Genomic DNA, 19,375 nt, shown 5'->3' with positions numbered 1-19,375 from the left:
ACTTTGGGTGATAAACAACCAGCGCTTTGCTTTTTATCTTCCACTTCTTGCTGTCATAAGCCACGAGTGTTGTCTGCGTTTAAAACAGGCACAGGAGGCTTTATCTTGGAAAGGCATCGACATCTGCAAATGTTGTTGGCATGGAGGCGGTCACTCTCCTTTGCTACATACTTGCCAATTTCCTCTAAACAAACTACTGTGACTGTGTTTGCATACATCCAAACACTGTACCTGTTGGGAATGTACTCTTCTAATATCAGAGTACACATGATAACAAAGGCCCTACGTAGCTGTGTACGTAACCAGATGTATGATGACCTAGAAGAGCTTCAGGACTGTTTTAGGCATATGATAGCTATGTGACAACGATTAATATGATGATTCAGCCTCTATGGAGATAGACATATGACTTTCATGTTTATTGCTTACGCAGGCCTTAGCTAATCTGAACTAAACATTAAATACTGCTTTGAACCGGTATTCTGCATCTTGTGACTGTGATACACGCTCTCTTGTATATAAGCATGTCAAGGACACTGTTCTGGGAACTATTTTGTCCCATGCAGCTCTGTATGTGATGTATACTTCCATTCTTGCAAGGATAATAAATAAATGTATCCTGATATTGAAGCTCAAGCCGGTGACGACTCGACAAGTGATATTTTCCTAACAGTACCTAACACATTATAAGATACCAGATAGGTTCTAACAGGTTTATTGTCAAATGTATTTTAAGGTTTAGATTTTTGCACCTGCACCATGCATTACGTGTCCGTGAAGGTCTGACTGAGAGCAAGGCATTTCACCTTATGAATTGGCTTGTATGGCTGTTTGTGTTTTCTTTGTTTTCTAGAAAAAAAGCAACCTCCCAGGTAATACAAGCTGATAGCGATGACATTTTTAGATACGTTGATTATTTGAATCATCACCCGAATAATCCTCTTTGTAAAGTATTTTTTAGTTTCACTAAGTTTGCACAGTAACACTCACTTAAGTGGAAACACCCTTGATTTGTTACTGCCATCTTGATATCTCCCCCTTCCTCTGGAACCATCTTTAAAGGACATCAGTCTTATTGGGTTGAGGCCTTTAAATCCAAACTCATCTTTAATGCCTTAATTTTCAATTAGTTGCTTATTCTTTTATTATTTGGCTGGCGGGGTCAGTCTCGGCCGCAATGTATTATTCAAGCCTTCCAGTCCTGCTGAACAGATAATGATAATAACTTTAAGTCACTGCTTCTGGAGCGCGGCTGTGTGCTCCCCCTCTCCTCTGTGTGTTTGTTTGTCTTCCAATCTGTGTGAATGATGTGCTGGAGATGTGCTCTTACGTGTTTGTGTAGCTTGTCCTCTTTCCAGGTTAGAATACGGAGGAGGTTGTGTGGCTCAGGCAACACCGAAAAGCTGCTCATCTTTATATGCTCACATTATATGTAACAGTTTGTCAATTGGATTGTATCGTGTCATTTATAAATGTGTTTTTTCTGCACACACAACACAAGATGCCCCTCCTGATGTTACTTCCATTTATTCCCTGTTTAATGGTTTTTGGAGGTAGTTTTTCTTTATTTGCTGCAAGGGTGTTGTTTGAAGCCCCCTGAGGTAAAATTGATATTGGGTTACTAAAAAAAATGACTTGACTATTTCTGTATATACAGCTTTGTTAATCTGTGCCTAATCAAATTACCCAAATGGGGCTCTTTGTTGACTGGGTAACCAGAAGCACATTTTTGCCCCGGGTCCACACAGCTTAATCCAGCTGTGGACAATCTGTCCTGTACCATTTGGAGACTTAAAATAGCTCTTTCTGGAGGTCGTTCTGTATACCCTTCTTGTCATTTTATCTGGGACAATTTAACAGTTGGTATCATCCACAAATCATCATCACTCTGTAGCAGCCATGATGACACCTTTTACTATCACCTCTTACAAGGCTGCGACACCTCTTTTTATTGCTTTGTTTTTCTGCCCGTTTCTTCCCACCTGTGAAGTGTTGTTTCTTACATTAGGAATCAACGTGTAAATGAGTGAAATTCCTACGAGGAGAAAAGGGGGGTGTTGTCCCATATTTTTCAATTATTTTCATTTCTTAGCATCTCCTCACTCTTGTAATTCTTTTCTGCCAAGCAAGCCAAGAATGATGATCTCTAAGGAACGCAACCATATGAGCAGAGAATCTGACCATCTGGCTTCCTCTGCAGCTAAAAATCGCGGGGATAACAGAAGAGTGACGAATGTCCCCCGTCTCCTGCCGCCTGTCAGTGTCAAGATGTCTCTTTTAAAAATAAAACACTGTTGTCGGAAGCTATACGGAGCCAATAGTGTGATGGAAATTCAGTTTAGGGTTGAAGGTAAAGTCACCAAGGGAAAAATAACCTGATTTAAGTTACTTATCTTAGATAGCCACGCTGGGTGGGACAGTTATGGAAGGGGATGATATCAAATCTGTGTAGAGTATAATGATTGTCTTATCTCTGAAGCACACAGTGCAAGATTCCCACTCCTGCCAATTCTTTGTTGTAGCAAGTATCTTTCCATTTCCTCTCCATCAAAAGCCTATGTGATGAGAATATGTAAGAGAGGACCGGGGGAAAGAATCCTGCATTCCATTTCTAAAGAATTAACACCAATCTGTTGCTCTGCTGTAATTTCCGAGGCAGACTGTGACCAATGTCATAGGGGCCGTTACTCCTCCTCAAGACATAAATTCCACTAATTGGAGATCAATGACTCATGCTTGATGTAATTAGGCTGGATGGGACGCCCCCACTAAAACTGTATGACATGAATTCATCTCTTTTCTAACCTCTCCTATCAGTACAATTGTGTAGTACATGGAATGATCTCCTCTGCAGACATGCCCTGGCTTCCCATGGTGCAGAGGAGTGGTGGCCGCGGCAGCACTTTGACAGGCGGGTTATGGTTTATTGGTCCCGGTAATGAAGGACTGCATAGTGTGTCATCCAGGAAAAAGGCCTCTCCCCCGTCTGTCTGTCCAGCAGCCAGCTGGATTCAATCCTACTCCTCGGAATAACATCAGGCCTCTAACGCTGTCGAAAAGCCACTCTTTGCTTTAATAAGCACAAACAGCTCATTAAATTACAACTGTGGCTAACCCTTTCCATAAGAGAATTGGTAAACTCACATCATAACAGCTAAATCATTCCTTTTCATCCTTTTTTTTTCCAGCTTACACATCATTCTGTCCGGTTTTTGCACTGCAAGCAAACCACATGAGTTGAAATAGGAGAAAGAGAGGAGCCCAGCACAAAGTCATACTACAGTGGCTCAATTTCCAAGAGTCAGAGCTCCGCCTACCCTGATGAAACGGTCTGTTATAGAGAGAACAAGAGAGGGGATTAAGCAAACTGTCAAGGGAGACAGGTTAAGATGGTTTATAGTGAAGGCCTCACTTCCAAAGTCAAAAAGTCAGAGAATTATCAAAGCAAAGGCCTCAGTCATAACGTCATGTCATGTTGCTATGCAGGAAAAATACAATTTCCACACACTTATATTGGACCTTCAGACAGAGGCATGGTCAAATAAACTCTCAACTTTTAAGAACAAAGTAAAAAAAGTATTTGCAAATTGGAGAAATTATATTTGAAAAGCACAGCAGACCTTGAAATCTTTATGGACTTCTTTGAAATAGTGTAGCTTGACAGTTAACATGGAATCTAAATTCGACTAAATCAGTGGGAGATTATATATTCTGTCAAACTGAAGTGAGAGAAAAATGTCAATGAGGACTGTGTAAAGCCTTAAGGAGTATTTTAGACTCTGATTTGCCAGAAGTGGAATTCAAAATGTCTCATCGGGTCTGATTTCCCCACGCTATAAGACCAGACTGCGCTTCATTAGCAGTTGCCGCTATTCTTTATTGGCACGGAGGATCCCATTTTCACCTCAGAAATGACTCGCCTCCAGCTGCAAATTGACAAAGCGCCATATTTCCTCACAAGTCAACTCTTATTAATAGCAATTTCCCGGGACGTGCGCCTTCCCGTATCCAAACACAGCAGTATCATCAGCAGTTAAATGTGCACAGTGGGGTGTGCGGACCTCACAGGCATTGTTTTCCAAAGTGAAAACGACTGAATATAGCAGAGGGGCATTGCCAGCTGCTTACACCTTGTCGGTGAAGTAAAATTGTGCCGTGTCATCTGAAGGACACAAGACGTGGAATTCATACTGAAGTTATAAAACAATGATGGTGCTGCTCTCCATCAACGGCCTAATTCTCCAGCACATTAGTCGTACACGGTATTCATGATTGCTCCTCTTCAGAATATCAGGCCGCTGTCTGAGTGATGGTGGCTGCAGCAAAGGTTAATTAATGAGCAGTGGCAGGAGCGATGGCCACTGGCGAGGGAGAGGCTCTCCTGGGACTCGGACTCACGAGTGGCGGGAGATAAAAAGGTGGAACGGCGAAGGGTATGACTACTCAGCTGAAATTGAGTCGGCTTTTCTATCTGGATAACCTCCATGTGCTTAATAGTCTGAGAGAGCCACTTGATCAGTCACCCGAGCCGCTGCATGGAATTAGATTATAATGCAGCTTTTCATCATTTTCTATATAAAACCTTATTTCATGCAGTGATTACGTATTGCTTATCAAACGTAGAATATAATCTGTGAGACAACCTTGGAGCTTAAATTTGTTCTGCAAATCTGCTTCCTGTGATCACACATCAAAAGGTTTACATAAAGCATGTTTGTCTTCCCCTGCAGAAGCAGTGTTATTTCCAGAAGGGAAATAAACACTCAGACATACAGCTTAATTGAAATCCTGTTTTTTGGATGAAGTTTAATTCCATTGGTTCAGTATATAGATTTAACGTGGGAATCTGATTATAGGGGGAAAGCAAGGCAATGGATAAAGTGCCCTGTGTTCTATCTCACAAATATAAAGTGAGTAACACTGTTTAAAAGTGTTTAAAATAACTACTTTATTAATGGTAAATACATAAATCAAATTTGCTTTATAGATCAGTTATACAACATTAATAAGAGAAACGTGTGGTTTTCCAGGATGTAAAAACTCCTCAATTCATAAATAGTTAATGTTAGTGTTAGCCTTCAGCAAGGGAGGATAAACATCACATCTGACAGGAAGTGATGTCAATAAAGTCATAAATGGGGAAGTTATTGTATTAACTTTTTAATAAGACTAAGATTTCACAACCTGGGAAACATAAGACTGTTCTCAGTCATGGCTTATCAAGTACTTGTATTATATATTATTGTATTAAATATGAATTCAATAATTACAAACTATAAATGTCATATACAGGATGACCTATTTTAAAGTAGTATCATGAAATATACAGGCTTTATACAGTGGTAGAAAATGTTTATTGTGGTTCATAAACTACCTATTTTTCTTTATGGATCAGTTTATAAGCCAATAACTGGATGATGCTAGCTTACCTCTCTCTGCCTGCTGTTTGTTCCCCTCTCTCAGGACACCCGCTCTGCCTTTTCAGCCGCAGCGTATCTGGATGACAATCAATGTATGAACTATCTATTCACATTTTCAAATAAGCCATTAAGTCTGTAGTCATACATGCTAATAAAGTCATTGATAAAGGGTCACAGTTACTCCTTTGGTAGTTTAATAAGTTATTGATTTCCATCAAGTTTCCAGCTGTAGGTGTTAGTAATGAGTAAATAGACTGTGGTGCAGATGACCTGCAGTGGTCTGCTCTAAAGTGAAGGAAGTAATATCGGAACAATTTTCAAGAGGTACCAAAATATATTTTTTCTACATTAAAATGGCGACAGTGAGAGATATTATTAAACATGAGATGATTATATTCCGTAAAAATTAAGTAGAAATACCTTAAAATCCCAAAGTACCTTAAAATGTATATCTCTGGGGTATACATTATTAATTATACATTAATAAGGCAATACGTTGAAATTAGAAGCTATTTTGGGAGAAAGTTGCACCAAAATAATTAATTAAAGTTAAATATTATAATACTCATTATCTAAAAAGGGCCGTTCTGCAAAGAAATGTAAATGTACTTTAAGCACATTTTGAGCACTTTGGTAGAATTTTGAATGCAGGACTTTCCCTTGTAACAGTATTTCTACACTTGATGCCACTTACTATCTCAAGACTTCTCCCACACACTTGAAATCTGAACATAAGAAGGTCAAATTCAGACTTGATAACGAGAATATTAATACACCAACATGTCATGATTGCAGAATAAATCAAAACAGGTTACCTAACTGGCGAGTACAAGCCTGAACTTGAGGAAACCTCCTTTCCCGAGCATTTGCCTGAGGTTTTTCTCAGTGAAGAATGTGTCTCTGCATGTAAGGATTAGGACTGAGGACCCTGCCAACAGCAGAGTGTTACAGGAGGGATCAAGAACAAATGAGTAATGAAATGACTGACTCATTGAGACTGGTCTGAGATGCGAGACATGGCATGTGCTCTTTCTAAGGCTGCTCTTGTTAAAGTCTCATCTCAGTCAGAGCGTGACAAAATCATTTCCTGACATGTTTTTAATTGTTGGCTCCTCCTTGTCAAGCACGTCACCCAAGCAATTAGGCTTCTGTCATCCATGTCTAATAAAATGGAGATTTCACTGCTGCATAATTGTGGCAGCAGCACAGAGACGTCTGCACACGTTTTACAAGTGGCTTTGCAGTAACCAACGGGAAAGAGACTATTAAAATGTATGCTGTCTTTTGCAGTGATAGATAATAGAGGTTAAACATGAGTATAATAACCCTACATGCAGCTAATGAGGATTTATGTCACATAATCACATGGTACAGTCTGTTTTCAAAGCACAAGATGATTCAATGTACCAAACAAAAGGAGTGGTTGCTGATATATTTATGAATTTATTGTCTTCATTACATCTCCTCCTCTTGCTCCGGAGCCCCACAGAAAAACCGTTATAAAGAAAATGATTGTAATTCAAGGCCACATAAGCAAGGAACCATATCCCCACGAGCAAATACAAAACAGAGTTGGTAACAGGATTGCAACACCAAAGTGAAAGCATGTCTGCCAAGTCTACACATTCAAAGACCACAAACATCAAAGGGATTTTTTTACAGGCAGTCAAGGGTTTCAGTGTTCGTAGAGAAAAAAACAAACAGGACTGTTGAGGAAAGATGGATTTTTCCAAATGAGCACAGTATGGTTTTGTGTGTTCAGAAAGCAATGGGAAAGCTTATCATTGTGATTACATGTGATCCATTCACAGTACAGAAATGTTGAAGCTTTGAAGGTTACTGAGAAAAAAAAGTTTGGCAAGGCCAAAGAGCATAACATCACAGAGTAATGGTCTCTGACTTTTTTTTCTGTAGCATTACTTAATATTCATCCCATGTTTAGTCCCTGCTCAATTCACTGCTCGCTGAACTCTCTCAAGACAAAGGCCTAGAAAGATTATGGATATCTGATTGACCACGACAGGAAATGGAAACTGTTTGCATTTCCTCCAGGCCTTTTAGACAGACAGCACAACAATAGCACACCGGCCAAGCCTCCGTTATGGCATTTTGCAGATTATTATGAGTAGCTGATGGGGGTGTTTTGGAAATTGCTTTGACTAGAAATGTGTCAAGGCTGACAGGTTTTCTTTTTTTTCCAGTTTGATCCCTGTTAAGCACTTTCCTCTGATCTAATTCAATAAATGCTAAAGGGAGTTATAATAATCTTATTCATACCCGATCCTTTGGGATATGTGTCTTTGGAATCCATAAATACTTCTAACTTTCTTCCTTATACATATTATATCTTCTGAGGTTCACATATCTTCAGACGTTGTATATATCCGAAGCTAATTGTGTAAAGTTAAGTTAGCTTTGGAAATGCACTGTATCCCACATACAATCAAAAGAGTCCCTGCGCAAGTGCTAAACCACAAAGCTATCATGACATCTTTGAGCTTCAAATAAAATCCCTCTAGTGATGAAAATACAATCCATGTCATTCATAAATATATATTAAAGCAATACTGTATTTTTCTCTGCCTAGTAAAAGAGTTTATACATTGCAACATTTTGTAGTTTTAAAGGGAAACGGCACACAAAGATCAGATATTAAATTCCTGACAGCCAAATGAGTCTTTGGAAATGATCTCCCAAAGCCACAAATAAGAAGACTGTCAATAAATATGAATCTTACTTCTTAATGAGCTTCATAATGAATTTGTTCCAAACCAGCAAAAATCTTTTGATCCACGCCCAAAATAAATGTAATCACAGATATGGATTATGTGCAAACATCTCTGACATCACAGATTAGGGAATCTCATCTCTTACTAAAACAAACATTAAATAATATTTACTGTGAAACTGAGCTGTTGTAAAATAAAAAGGTATGCTAAAATCCAACTCTGCGTGTAAGACAGCAAAGGTCTTAAGTCTCACTCAATAAAAGAGTGCTACGTGAGTGTGAAGGGCTCCTAAGGGTAAAATAAAAACACAAGCTCCCTTCCACTTATTTTAATGTAAAATATTCCTCCCTCGCAAAAATGTGTTGCCATGGTCTGAACAATACCCAAACAAACACAACAAACTGAAAAAAAGACAGAAATGCTACGCAGTTTCTCCTCAACTTGTAACAGCTTTTTCAAATGTAAAGTCAGTGCAAAAAGATGTTTTTTTACAGAACTCAATAGCAGCTACAGTAAACAAGACAGCTCAATATCAGCTAACCAGCAGCAGCAAGTTAATTTGCAAACCTGGTGTAACCCAGCCTCCTCATCACAGTCCCACACACATCTTCTATGAGTCTCATGTCCTTCCGAGGCATATTCTGTCTCCACATGTTTATGTTGGCTGGTGAAATGTCCCCCTCATAAATGAGATTGTAAAGGTTCGTGGAGGTGGTGAAGATAAGCTGGTTGAGGGCTGCGGGTGACACGGGCACCCCCAGAAATGTGTGTATGCTCTCCGCCGTCTCCTGCGGGAAGTTGACCACGTCCTCAAACCTCACTTGGAGGAAGGACTCCTCGGGGAGGCTCTCGCTGACTCTCAGCAGCGCTGCGGTGTGAGCCAGCCACAGATGAGCCAGTATCAGGATGGGGTTTGTCTCAGAACGGGACAGGAGCCTCTGGATTATTTTAAACTCTGGCGCAGAAGATGGGCACCTGTCACTCACAGCATCCTCCTTGAATATCAAGGAAAGGTGCTGAGGGATGTTTTTAAGAGAGTAAAGGCTGGGTTTGCTGTTATAAACCATGAGATAAATCCATGCTCGAGGGTCTCTCACCAAGTAGATTGTCCTCAAGGAAGGTCCCACCACCTCTTGAATGAAAGGCAGTTTAAGCGCCCAGCTCCCGCTCCGCATGTTGAGGACCACTCGGGCGTTAGGGTACTCCGCAACATGGCGTCTCATCTCCCTAACATACTCTGCATCTCTGTCCAGACTTGCTCTCAGCTTGCCCTTTAGCTCAGACGCTGGCTCTCTCCTCCTAAATCTTTTCTTTCTGTCCATTGAGGGGCCACCTCTCTGGGGCTGTTTGACCCTATTGCCCTCTACCAGCTGTATATTCTGCAAGTGCAGCTTAGTGTTGTGGACCAGCGAATGCAGCCAGCCCTGAATAATCTTGAACCGTCCGTGCGTAGCGTCTGACCTTGACCACTCACAGGCGTCGACTAAAGAGTCAAACTCAAACTCTGTCTCAGGAATATCCAGGTGCTCGGTGGGAACTCTTATGTAAACAAAGTCTGAGCTGTTGTAGAAAAGGTGCTTGAGTATTTCTGACCCCGATCCGGGAAGGGTTGTTATGACAACGGTGGGTAGGGGGAGCCGGTGCAGCTCGTACAGTGCGATTTGTTTGTTTACTTCACTTTTGGCGCCCGCACCTTTCCATTTAACCCCACAGAGAAGCTGATCGCAGCTGTTAGACACAAACAGCAGCTCGGCTATCCACAGAATGAGCACAGAGAGGAGGGCGTAACGCATCAGCCTGCTGAAGCAGACATAAAACTTTCTCTGTATAGTCAAAAATCCTATGGCCACACAGAGAACAACCCCTGCTATTACATTGACTGTGAACCCAAAGTCAAATAGCTGATTATCAGTGCTGATTTGTTTAGGTATAAGTTGAGTCCCAAGGCCATATCGAGTGATTTGATTTATATCCTCAACTTTACAGTGACCTCCAAATCCTAGATAAGTCTTCCTAGCCCCTATGTCTTTGTAGTTTGTAGCAATGGACACTATCGTCTCTGTGTTATTTAAGGTTAAAGAAAGTCTCACGCCATTGTTGCTATTATCCACAAATTTACAGCTAGACACTTTGACATATGGCCCGTGTAACACGTAAGCTACTCTGCTGACAGTGCCTGTCATTGGAAAAGTGACATTGACATACTGAGTCCACCTTTTTTTAAACTCAGCTGCCTGCTCTGCCTCTTGTATCCTGGTTTCAGGGCTGTGACCCTGGCTGTCGAACCAGAACATTTTATAATGAGCGTCCCACACATCCATCATGGCGCCATTATATCTGTCCATGAATTTGAAAGGAACGTATTTAAAGTCAATGTCAAGATTGTGGAAAAAAGCACTGAGGGACTTTACAGGTGAATCACTCCACTTTTCTACGTGATCAAGCACCAGCAGAGTCTGAGAGTTTAGCAAAACTAAAGCTCTGTACACACTCTTCAGTCTCATAGCAGGGGAATAAGCCAACGCCGCTTCCCCACTTACAAACATGGTGTCTCTGTGTGAGGACGCGACAATCACCTCTCCTCTGGCATCACCCACCCCCTCATCAGTCCAGCGCAGCCACTTGGCGCACTCCCCCAACTGACCCTCCCACGGACTGTTACATTGGCTGGTAGGAGATGGACTGAACACCAAAACATTGTTAAGGTAGCTGTACTTTGGACCATAAAGTGCTTCCGAAACAAATACTTGTCCATTAGGAGCAAAAGTGAAAGAGTTCTGATCAGGGTGCTCGTGACCTGGGTTAAAGCTGTTCCAGCCCTCTACCCAAGAGTAAGGCTTGTCATGGACAATGTCATAGACTGCACGGCCACCCAGCTTGCTAGACTTAAAGGAGACAAAAGTGTTACCCTGGCCATTTGGTAGCCCTGCTCCGTAGGTAACCACGCCCCAGTTTGAGAAAATATGCATCTTAGCTTTTCCAAAGTCATGTGGAGGCTGTGGAGTGAGGTGGGAGTTGTACCAGATGTATTCTGTGTGAAGTGTAGCCCAGCGCTGGGCAGACGACTGCCCCATGGGACCATCCTTGGGTCGGTGCTTTCTAATCTGCTGAGCCAGCCAGTTACCCGTCCCGTTCTTCATGACAAATGAGTCGAGGAAAACAAGCTGGCTCTCCGGCCCATAAAACCAGTTGTAGTTGGAGTCTGCGATGCCAACTGTTCTCTGAAACCCCGGCAGGAGAGTGGCGTAATAAAACCAAAAGTGTTCCCGCAGCCAGTTGTTCTGCATGTTGTCAATGTCGAAATGTTTCTGAGCTAAGAAGACATACTGTGTGATGGACTTGGCTGTGTAGCTCCCATAGGCTACTCCCTCATCCAGAGACCCATCAACAACATGGTTAAGGAGAAACATAGTTTTCTCCATGTAGTTCACTGCAACTTGTTTCCAGATCATTGACTCTGGGTAGTCATGTGATCCAACCACTATTGCACCAATCAGGACAGCCAATATGTTTGTGGTTTGATGATTTTGGAGGTACTGTTTCCCCCACCCCCTGTGCTTTGACACCTCAAGCAGTTCCTCTGTCTCTGATCGAATTTTCTTAAGGTAAACATCCCTCCGCCGCTCATCCAGGTAAGAGTAAACAAAGTCATAAGCAGTAGCAAACCCAGTGAGAGAGTGCGCAGTGGGGACCTCATCGTTGGGGGCACTGGTTACCTTCCAGTCCGGGTATTCAGCCATCCTGTCCATAAACTTGATAAGAAACTGCAGGGCAGCAGAGTCCTCCGGGCACAGCAGGCAGTAGAGAGCCAGGGGAGGCAGGTTGTTCCCATAAATCTCATTCCACTTGCTTGTAAACTCCGCATGTTTCGCAGGGGGCATGTAATAGGGGACATTAGACAACATTGTGAGCGCAGCCGCTCGGATGACTTTAAATATTTGACTGTGGGTGGTGGAGGACCTTTGCCTCAAGTGCAACACATCCACTTGGTTAAAATATAGGTTGGGATGGGAATCAGACGACTTGAGTTTCCACTGCTCAGTCGCTCTGGCTTCTGTGAGCTTGACCTGCAGCAAGTGATCTGTAAAAATGTCTCTGTCTGTGGCATTGAAGACCCCCGAGAAAGCTGTCCCCACTGTGAACAGTGGAAGTAAAAAAACGGAGTATACAACCCAGTTCACTGCCATGTTGCCAGGCATGTTTGAATACATTTTACTGCATTTAAAACTAAGGGAATTTATTTAATTTTTCTTGATAAAAGCATTGTTAAAATTACCCATAACTCTAGTCGTTTTTTTTTGTATAAGTCCAGGATTTGTTGGAGGAAAAAGAGTTTGAAGAATATATATTTTAAAAGTCAAATGGTGCAATATCGTAGTCCAATGAATAATATTCAAAAAGAAAAGAGGAAAAAAACTTCAGTGCAAAAAGAAACACTAACCACATCCACTTGCAACAATCTTCCAACAGTTTGCAAGGCAAACAAAAACATCAGATTGATTGTACAGAAATATCTGTCGATAATAAGCTATTTGTGGTCTGTTTTGAATTTAAATCCAAGAGAAAAAGTCCTGCAGGTTTGCCTCCGTCTTCATAGTAATAAGTGTGCTCGTAAAGATCTCTCCTTCTCGCGTGCGCCAGAAGCTCATATTGATCTCCTCCCCAAAACATTTCCTCTCTGACAAACATCAGTCAGCCCCAGTCTGTGTCCGGTCCAATCACAGACACCCAAAGGCTCCGTGTGCAGCCCGACCGAGCCGCAACATCCACGGACAGGAACCTCAGGAAACCACGCATCTCCGCGGATATCATGGCTTGGTGTCCCCCCGCTGCGGAGACTCCAACCTGGCTGCTGCTTAAAATTGCAAATCCTGATCGGGAAACTGATCCGTTTGCATTGTCAAATCCGTCACTGTCCTCTTTTTCTTTTAAAGCTCCACGTTTCCTATATTGGCCGATTAGTATAGTGAAGTCCGAGGAGAGGAAAGTTGTCGTCACTCCTCAAGTATTCAAAGAATGAGGCATTTTTTGGGTTGTCCGCAGGAAACAGTAAATCAGCCTCCCGAATGATGAGCGATCCAGATGTAAATGTGTTTGTCGGGTTGTGCATGTATCCGATGCCGATTGAGACACACATCTCACGTGTGGAGCTGTGTATGTGTGTGAGATCTCCGGACGCGTCTCCGTTGTGTGTCTCCCCCGACTGTTCAACACAGTCAGTTTAATTGTTTTTTCCTGCACTGGATGGAAAATTACCACTGTACAAACTGTAGAGGGAGCCGTGGCTTCAGAAGCCCAGCCTCATCGCTCATGAGAGAGAGAGAGAGAGAGAGAGAGAGAGAGAGAGAGAGAGAGAGAGAGAGAGAGAGAGAGAGAGAGGGAGAGAGGAGAAGAGAAGATATTAGAGTAGGCTAGAGAATGAGAGAGAGAGAGAGAGAGAGAGAGAGAGAGTGGGAAGGCTGAATATCCATTTCATCAAGTCTCACTCTCTCTCTCTCTGACTCAGTATAATGTGATGTTACTAATTATGTTAAATCCATGCTAAAAGCAGGAGGTTAGAGAAGCCAAATCACACAAGAGGGGATAAAACACTCTTTTTGGATTTATAATAAAAGATATGCATTGCACTTAATAGACACACGTTTGTTTTTGACTTTTTGATAAATAGGCTACAATGAAGAGAAGTAGCTTGAGATCATGGGAAATACACTCAAATGTAAATGAGAGAATATATTTAACTCTATATGTTGATGATGGAAGGATTGGTTTCAAGAATTGTCAAACTATTTATTTAATTGTACTTGAATTTGGCTGTTTCCCTATGCTTCAGGTCTTTATGCTGAACTAGCCGGCTGCTAGTTTTAGCTTGATGGCTGAATATTAAGTCATATTTATTTAAATTGACTCTCAGTGAGAAAGCAAAAGTTTGAATCCCAAACTGTTGAACAAGTCCATTATTCTGATATTTTTTCTTAATTGGAATCATTTAACATTTTGATAAGCTTAGGCTAGTTGTTTCCTCCCTGCTTGCAGCCTTTATGCTAAGCTAACTAGCTGCTGGCCTTATAATAAACAGAACAAATAAGCAGGGTATAAGAAACTGGTACTTAAAAATAAAACTCATTATAACTTTCGCTAAGAGTGACTATGATTAGCCTTGACATTTACACCAGCCTTTGTGTGGAAATAACATGAACTTATATTATAAAGATAATAACCATTACAGTCTAGATCCCCTTTTTAAATTTAAAATGACTTTATTTGCATAAAATGTTTCTTTACACAGTTTTATCTTCAGTCTCAGTTGCATGTCTTTGTACCAGATTTCCTGAGGCAACCGAAGAGGCATTCAATAACCTCAAAAGCATCTCCCCTTAGAGAAATGTGTGACATTTGACTGTCCTAACACTAGGCACTGCGCTCTCATTGATCACCTCATTCTGTGTGTGTTAGGTTTCTGCGCGGCATCTTCATTTAATGATGGATCATGTTCTCTATACCCGGTTCACATGTGTCTTCTGCAGCATGCCATCCCTCAGGCAACACTGTTGCATGATGGTTTTTTTTACTTCCCTCAGCTCAAAAGCAAACCCTAGAGGCACACAGTTGGCCTTATCAGGATGGCTGCAGAAAACACGAACAGTAATCTCTCTTAGGACAAACAGTCCATATGGAGAGGAGATGCACTGCTAAACAGCTGTCTTGATTTAAACAGTGAGGATAATCTTGAGCTCACATCAGTCAAATAACTTCATAATCATAAAGATTCTACTTTGTGAATCAAAAGGATGCTTAAAACTCTGTAAACAACCAACAGATTTTAATGACATACTATCATAAAAAAGAACTGATTAGACTTCTCAACAGATTTTGTTTTTAATGTGGCTTCCCTGCATCAACTGTCCACCCTGCAGAGGAACACATCAGGACCAACATGCCAATTATAAATACTTATAATTATCTCATCTGATTCATAAATAATGTCTGCTAAGGTTATCATATACTTTACTTAACTTATTAAAAAGAGTTGAGTTTCACTGTACTAGCCATCATGAGTAGTGGTCATCCCGCCTCATCTACACGCAGACTCCTAAGAGTGCCCAAATTATGATGATGTGATAGCAGCAAGATGTAAACCTAAATCCATGCTTGAATTTCCTTTATGACAGCTAGTGATAAGTGATGCAGTGTCTTATGCTATGTCCACATAAAGCTTAGCCACGTAAAATGTCGCTCAGTTGTTGTTGAAATGTTCCTCACATGCTCGTTTAAGAAGTTGTTTTTAAAAAGCACTGAAAACTGGCATATATTTTTTAGACGTAACCTAAAAAGGGTGAAATAAAAACCTATGATTGGTCATGAGAGTGCTGAAAAAAGCTAAGGCAGCTGAGTGCATTACTTTTGTATATTTTATCTGAAAACTGAGCCACTATCATCGTTGGAGATAAAATGACTGTTAGGATTCTGCGGCCTATGAGTTTTAACCACATTGTGCTTTCAGGCCAGAACTTACTCAGTTACACTGAGGCTGGGAATTCTTTGGCAGCAGCAGCTTGAGAACCTAAAACTATTGCCTCGTCCAAACGTGTGAACTTAGAAAAATATATCCCTATTTAATGTCTTTCTGCCATCTTTTCATGTGTTTGACTTCAGCTACTTCAACACTTAGAGATCGTGTTACATATTGCCAGGAATCAGAGCAATCCTCTGATGTAAATGTAATGTAAGTAAGTGCATGGATTTGTTTACAGCGATTTCAACCCTTACTGGCAAGAACTGTTTACCCCAAAGTCCTTATAGAACTTCTGCTGTTTCATTTATACAGGAATTTATAAAATATGTTTTTTTTAGGAAACGCAATCAAGTGCATTAGGATTTATTAAATAGAAACTGGTTTATTTTCAAGCATTTTCTGATTTAGGTCATCAACCTTGCCTTATAAGATATTATCTGATATGAAGGAAACAGTGTAACTATCTCTTTTGCTAAAAGTCTGATTATTTCAAAGAATTAATCTTGTTTAAAACCTCAAAATAGGAACTTTTTATTCGTTTGAGTGCGCTCCCCTCTGCTCTCAGCTCTACCAGACTTGCACTTCCATTAACTGCCCATCTGTTCCACCTCCATGTTTCTCAGCAGAGTACTTCTGACTAATTTGATCTTCATTTTGTTGCCTCCACTTGCGTTATGTCCTGTCGTCACTCGAAAATTGCTTCTCCAAATGGGCTCTGAGCGAGAGGAATGTTTTCCTGTTGCTCACCCGACATCCTTTGAAGTTTTACTCCAAAACTAACAGGAATAACTCCTTATCGCCACAATGCTGCATGTCGATTCCACCCTGTCAGACTTCCATTGCGGAGAAGGAGTTCAACAGAGCGTCCTAATTAGAGGAGGCCTCTGTTGGTGGTGGAAGTGATGGAATGATGTCAACCCGAGTAAACCGACACTCTAATCACTCTCACCCGCAGCTGTTAGGGTCTCGGGTCGGGCGGGAGGTCCTCGAGTTGTTCCTTGTCGCTGGTTGCCTAGCGCTATTCCAAGCACATCTGATCAGAGGAGATAAACAGTAGATTGCCAAGAACGTGTCCAACATGGATCCTGAATGCACCACTGATTGACAGGTGGCACCTAGTGTCTCTGCGCCTTGTGTAGCAGCTCTCCTGCTGTTTACACTGTCTGTTTGAAGCTTTGCAAATCTCGGCTTTGCTTGTTGAGAAAAAACAGAATCTCCAGGCATACATATTGAAAGGAGAGTCGTGTGCTGACAGCGAATGCCCTTATCAAAAAATAAGCCATGCTGGGAGCAAAGGGTGGTGCGATCCAGGCCCCTTGAAAGACTCCCCTTTTTCTTTCCCTGCAGAGAATTTCAATTCCCCCCCCCCCCCAAAAGGGTCTCAGGTTGCTCGGCAGGCCTGTGTCCTGCATCCGGCCCTCTGGGTAAAGGCACAGGGAAAATTGGCTCCAACTGTTCAGGTTTCAAAGATGGTTTCTGTGAAGCCGTCTGTCAATCACAGCAGTCTCCTCCAAACAGAGCATGCGGCTCCAGTATTCTCAAGGTACCTTCAGTAGTCCCTTAAAACCATTACATTGTCTATAGAACAGGAAATACTATACCTGATGAGAATGGTAATACTTCATAATGTTCACACACAAAGATGGAAAACATTCCTACAATAAAAACAATCGTGTAAGCTCTGTTTATCACACCATGATATCAGACCTCTGCAAGCAGTTCTCAGTTCTTCAGCGCCTCATTTACAGTGTTTTTGATCACAACTGAAGATGATCACATTCCAAGGCTATTAATGCGAGTAGCCTGAAAGCATAACAGTATTAAACTCAATGTTGTTGTTTTTTCCTTCATTGTAAAAAAAGGCTGTGCCAGAATACTGTTTTTTCTTAAGATTTTAAAGCATACTGCAAGAAAATGTTTCTGCATTGTTCATTGAATTGTTATTTGGCATGTGTTGTGAACAACTGCACTGCGTTACCTTTCAGTGGCGTTTGCATCTGTCTGATGTCCCTAATACCTGCTGCTTAATGTGGACTGACATCTGTTGTCGTTTCCGTTTGCTGAAGTGTTCGAATCATCGCTCACCCCGTTCATTTCAGTTTGCGTGTTTTTTTTGGTGCGCACACTGTTCTGTCTTTGCAGCTTGTACATCACCTGTGACATTTGCATTTTGTTTCTCCATAGCATCTGTAGAATGGAAAGAACACACAGCAGCTGACATTGAGCGGCAGCTGAGGACATCAGACGGATGCAAATAGTAGGTACTCATGTTTTTTCAACCTCACATTCATCTGCTATAGCACAAAGGATGTTTTATATTTCCAGTTTCCTTTAACTCATCCTCAGAGTTCTTTAGTTGACCTTGTAGTACAGTGAAGTGCTTGGATTTTTTTATAAAAAAACAGACAAAAACTCAAACAAATTTACAAAGCTCATAGTGGGGATCATGACCTGTGCAGACTACCACACAGTTTCTGAAAACTCAGCAAAAAAATACATTTCATCACAAAAAGGAAATATCCAGTTTAAATTACTTAAATACTTTTAGAGTTTTGGCCGTTGTTCATATAGGTAATACAAAATGTTGTAAGCATATTAACAAATGCAGTAGGCCTATATGTATGTCCTTCATTGGAATGTATCATTATTACCACCTAATACTCCATATTTTCAAACACTGCTTTACATTTGCATGATGTCACTGCCAACGAGTAACCAAACAGGAAACAGGAAACAGGAAATTAGGCTGACCTTTGTCAAGAGGGTCAAGAAAAGGGTGTCAATGATTGTCAGTAGCATCCATGTTTGTTTTACTTCCCTATAATGTCACTGACCAAAGCTCAAATCCTCAGATTGTTTTGGTTTGGTTTTGTGATTAGCATTTAATCTTTCTGTCTTGTTCTATTTTTGGTGTTTGTATTTGTTGAACTGGGTGTTGAGCTTGACATTTTGAAGGTAAAATGAATTTGAAATGTGTTAAATGAATAACACAGCAGCCAGACAATGAGACAGTCGGTAGGTTAAAGGGTCATTAGGGCCATTAGTAATCATACACTACATTTTATATTTCATTTACGTGCACTTGCTCTGTTGTAGGAGAACAAGTAATAAGGTATAACTGGTTTAGAACTGTTCTCTCACCGCTAATGTTTCTTGCCCCATGTAATTCTATTGAAAATAGGTTACACGTAGGTTGTTATAAACCAGAATAAGCATTTAAACATAGACGGTATTCAGATTTAGGACACTGAGCAATGGTTCTTAAGGATAATAATATGATTTTAATAAAAAATCAGTTGCAAGCGAAAGATTTAATGTCTCTGTGAGTAACATTGAGGACCAACTGATCTTAGTTCTGCTGCACAGCGCCCATGAAACATTTACAAACACAAGCCTTGTTGATACAGTACCTGTTCAAGTCCTTGGAGGTGTACAATACAAGTTCTGAAACATGTCATGAATATTTCAGGATGCTAATTCCAGCCTCCCAAAAGGATCATTTGAATTTAAAAAAGGCACGCTTTTATGAGAGGTGACAGGAAGATTGTAAAATCTATTTAAAAAACAGCGTGAACCACACATAGAGCCAATTGAAGCTCACAATAGTGCCTGGCAGCGCTGCGGTCACAACACAATGCCTCCTCTGCTGGAATTGATTTGGTCCTGTTTCCCCACTTGCTGATACAGCTATGCAGATATTGGTTTGTGTAACA

General features: G+C 41.1%; 1 protein-coding gene across 1 annotated transcript; it reads right to left on the bottom strand.

Annotated features, from left to right (window-relative positions):
- Positions 1–6,846: 6,846 nt before the first annotated feature.
- On the bottom strand, positions 6,847–13,321 carry LOC117498111 (dermatan-sulfate epimerase-like protein). The gene has a single exon (XM_034150192.1). It carries the CDS (start codon positions 12,358–12,360, stop codon positions 8,704–8,706), a length of 3,657 nt encoding a protein of 1,218 aa, XP_034006083.1. The 5' UTR covers positions 12,361–13,321; the 3' UTR covers positions 6,847–8,703.
- Positions 13,322–19,375: the final 6,054 nt, after the last annotated feature.

Source organism: Trematomus bernacchii, unplaced genomic scaffold (genome assembly GCF_902827165.1).
Source record: "Trematomus bernacchii unplaced genomic scaffold, fTreBer1.1, whole genome shotgun sequence".
NCBI lineage: Eukaryota > Metazoa > Chordata > Actinopteri > Perciformes > Nototheniidae > Trematomus > Trematomus bernacchii.
This window is presented reverse-complemented; position numbering and strand designations above follow the sequence as displayed.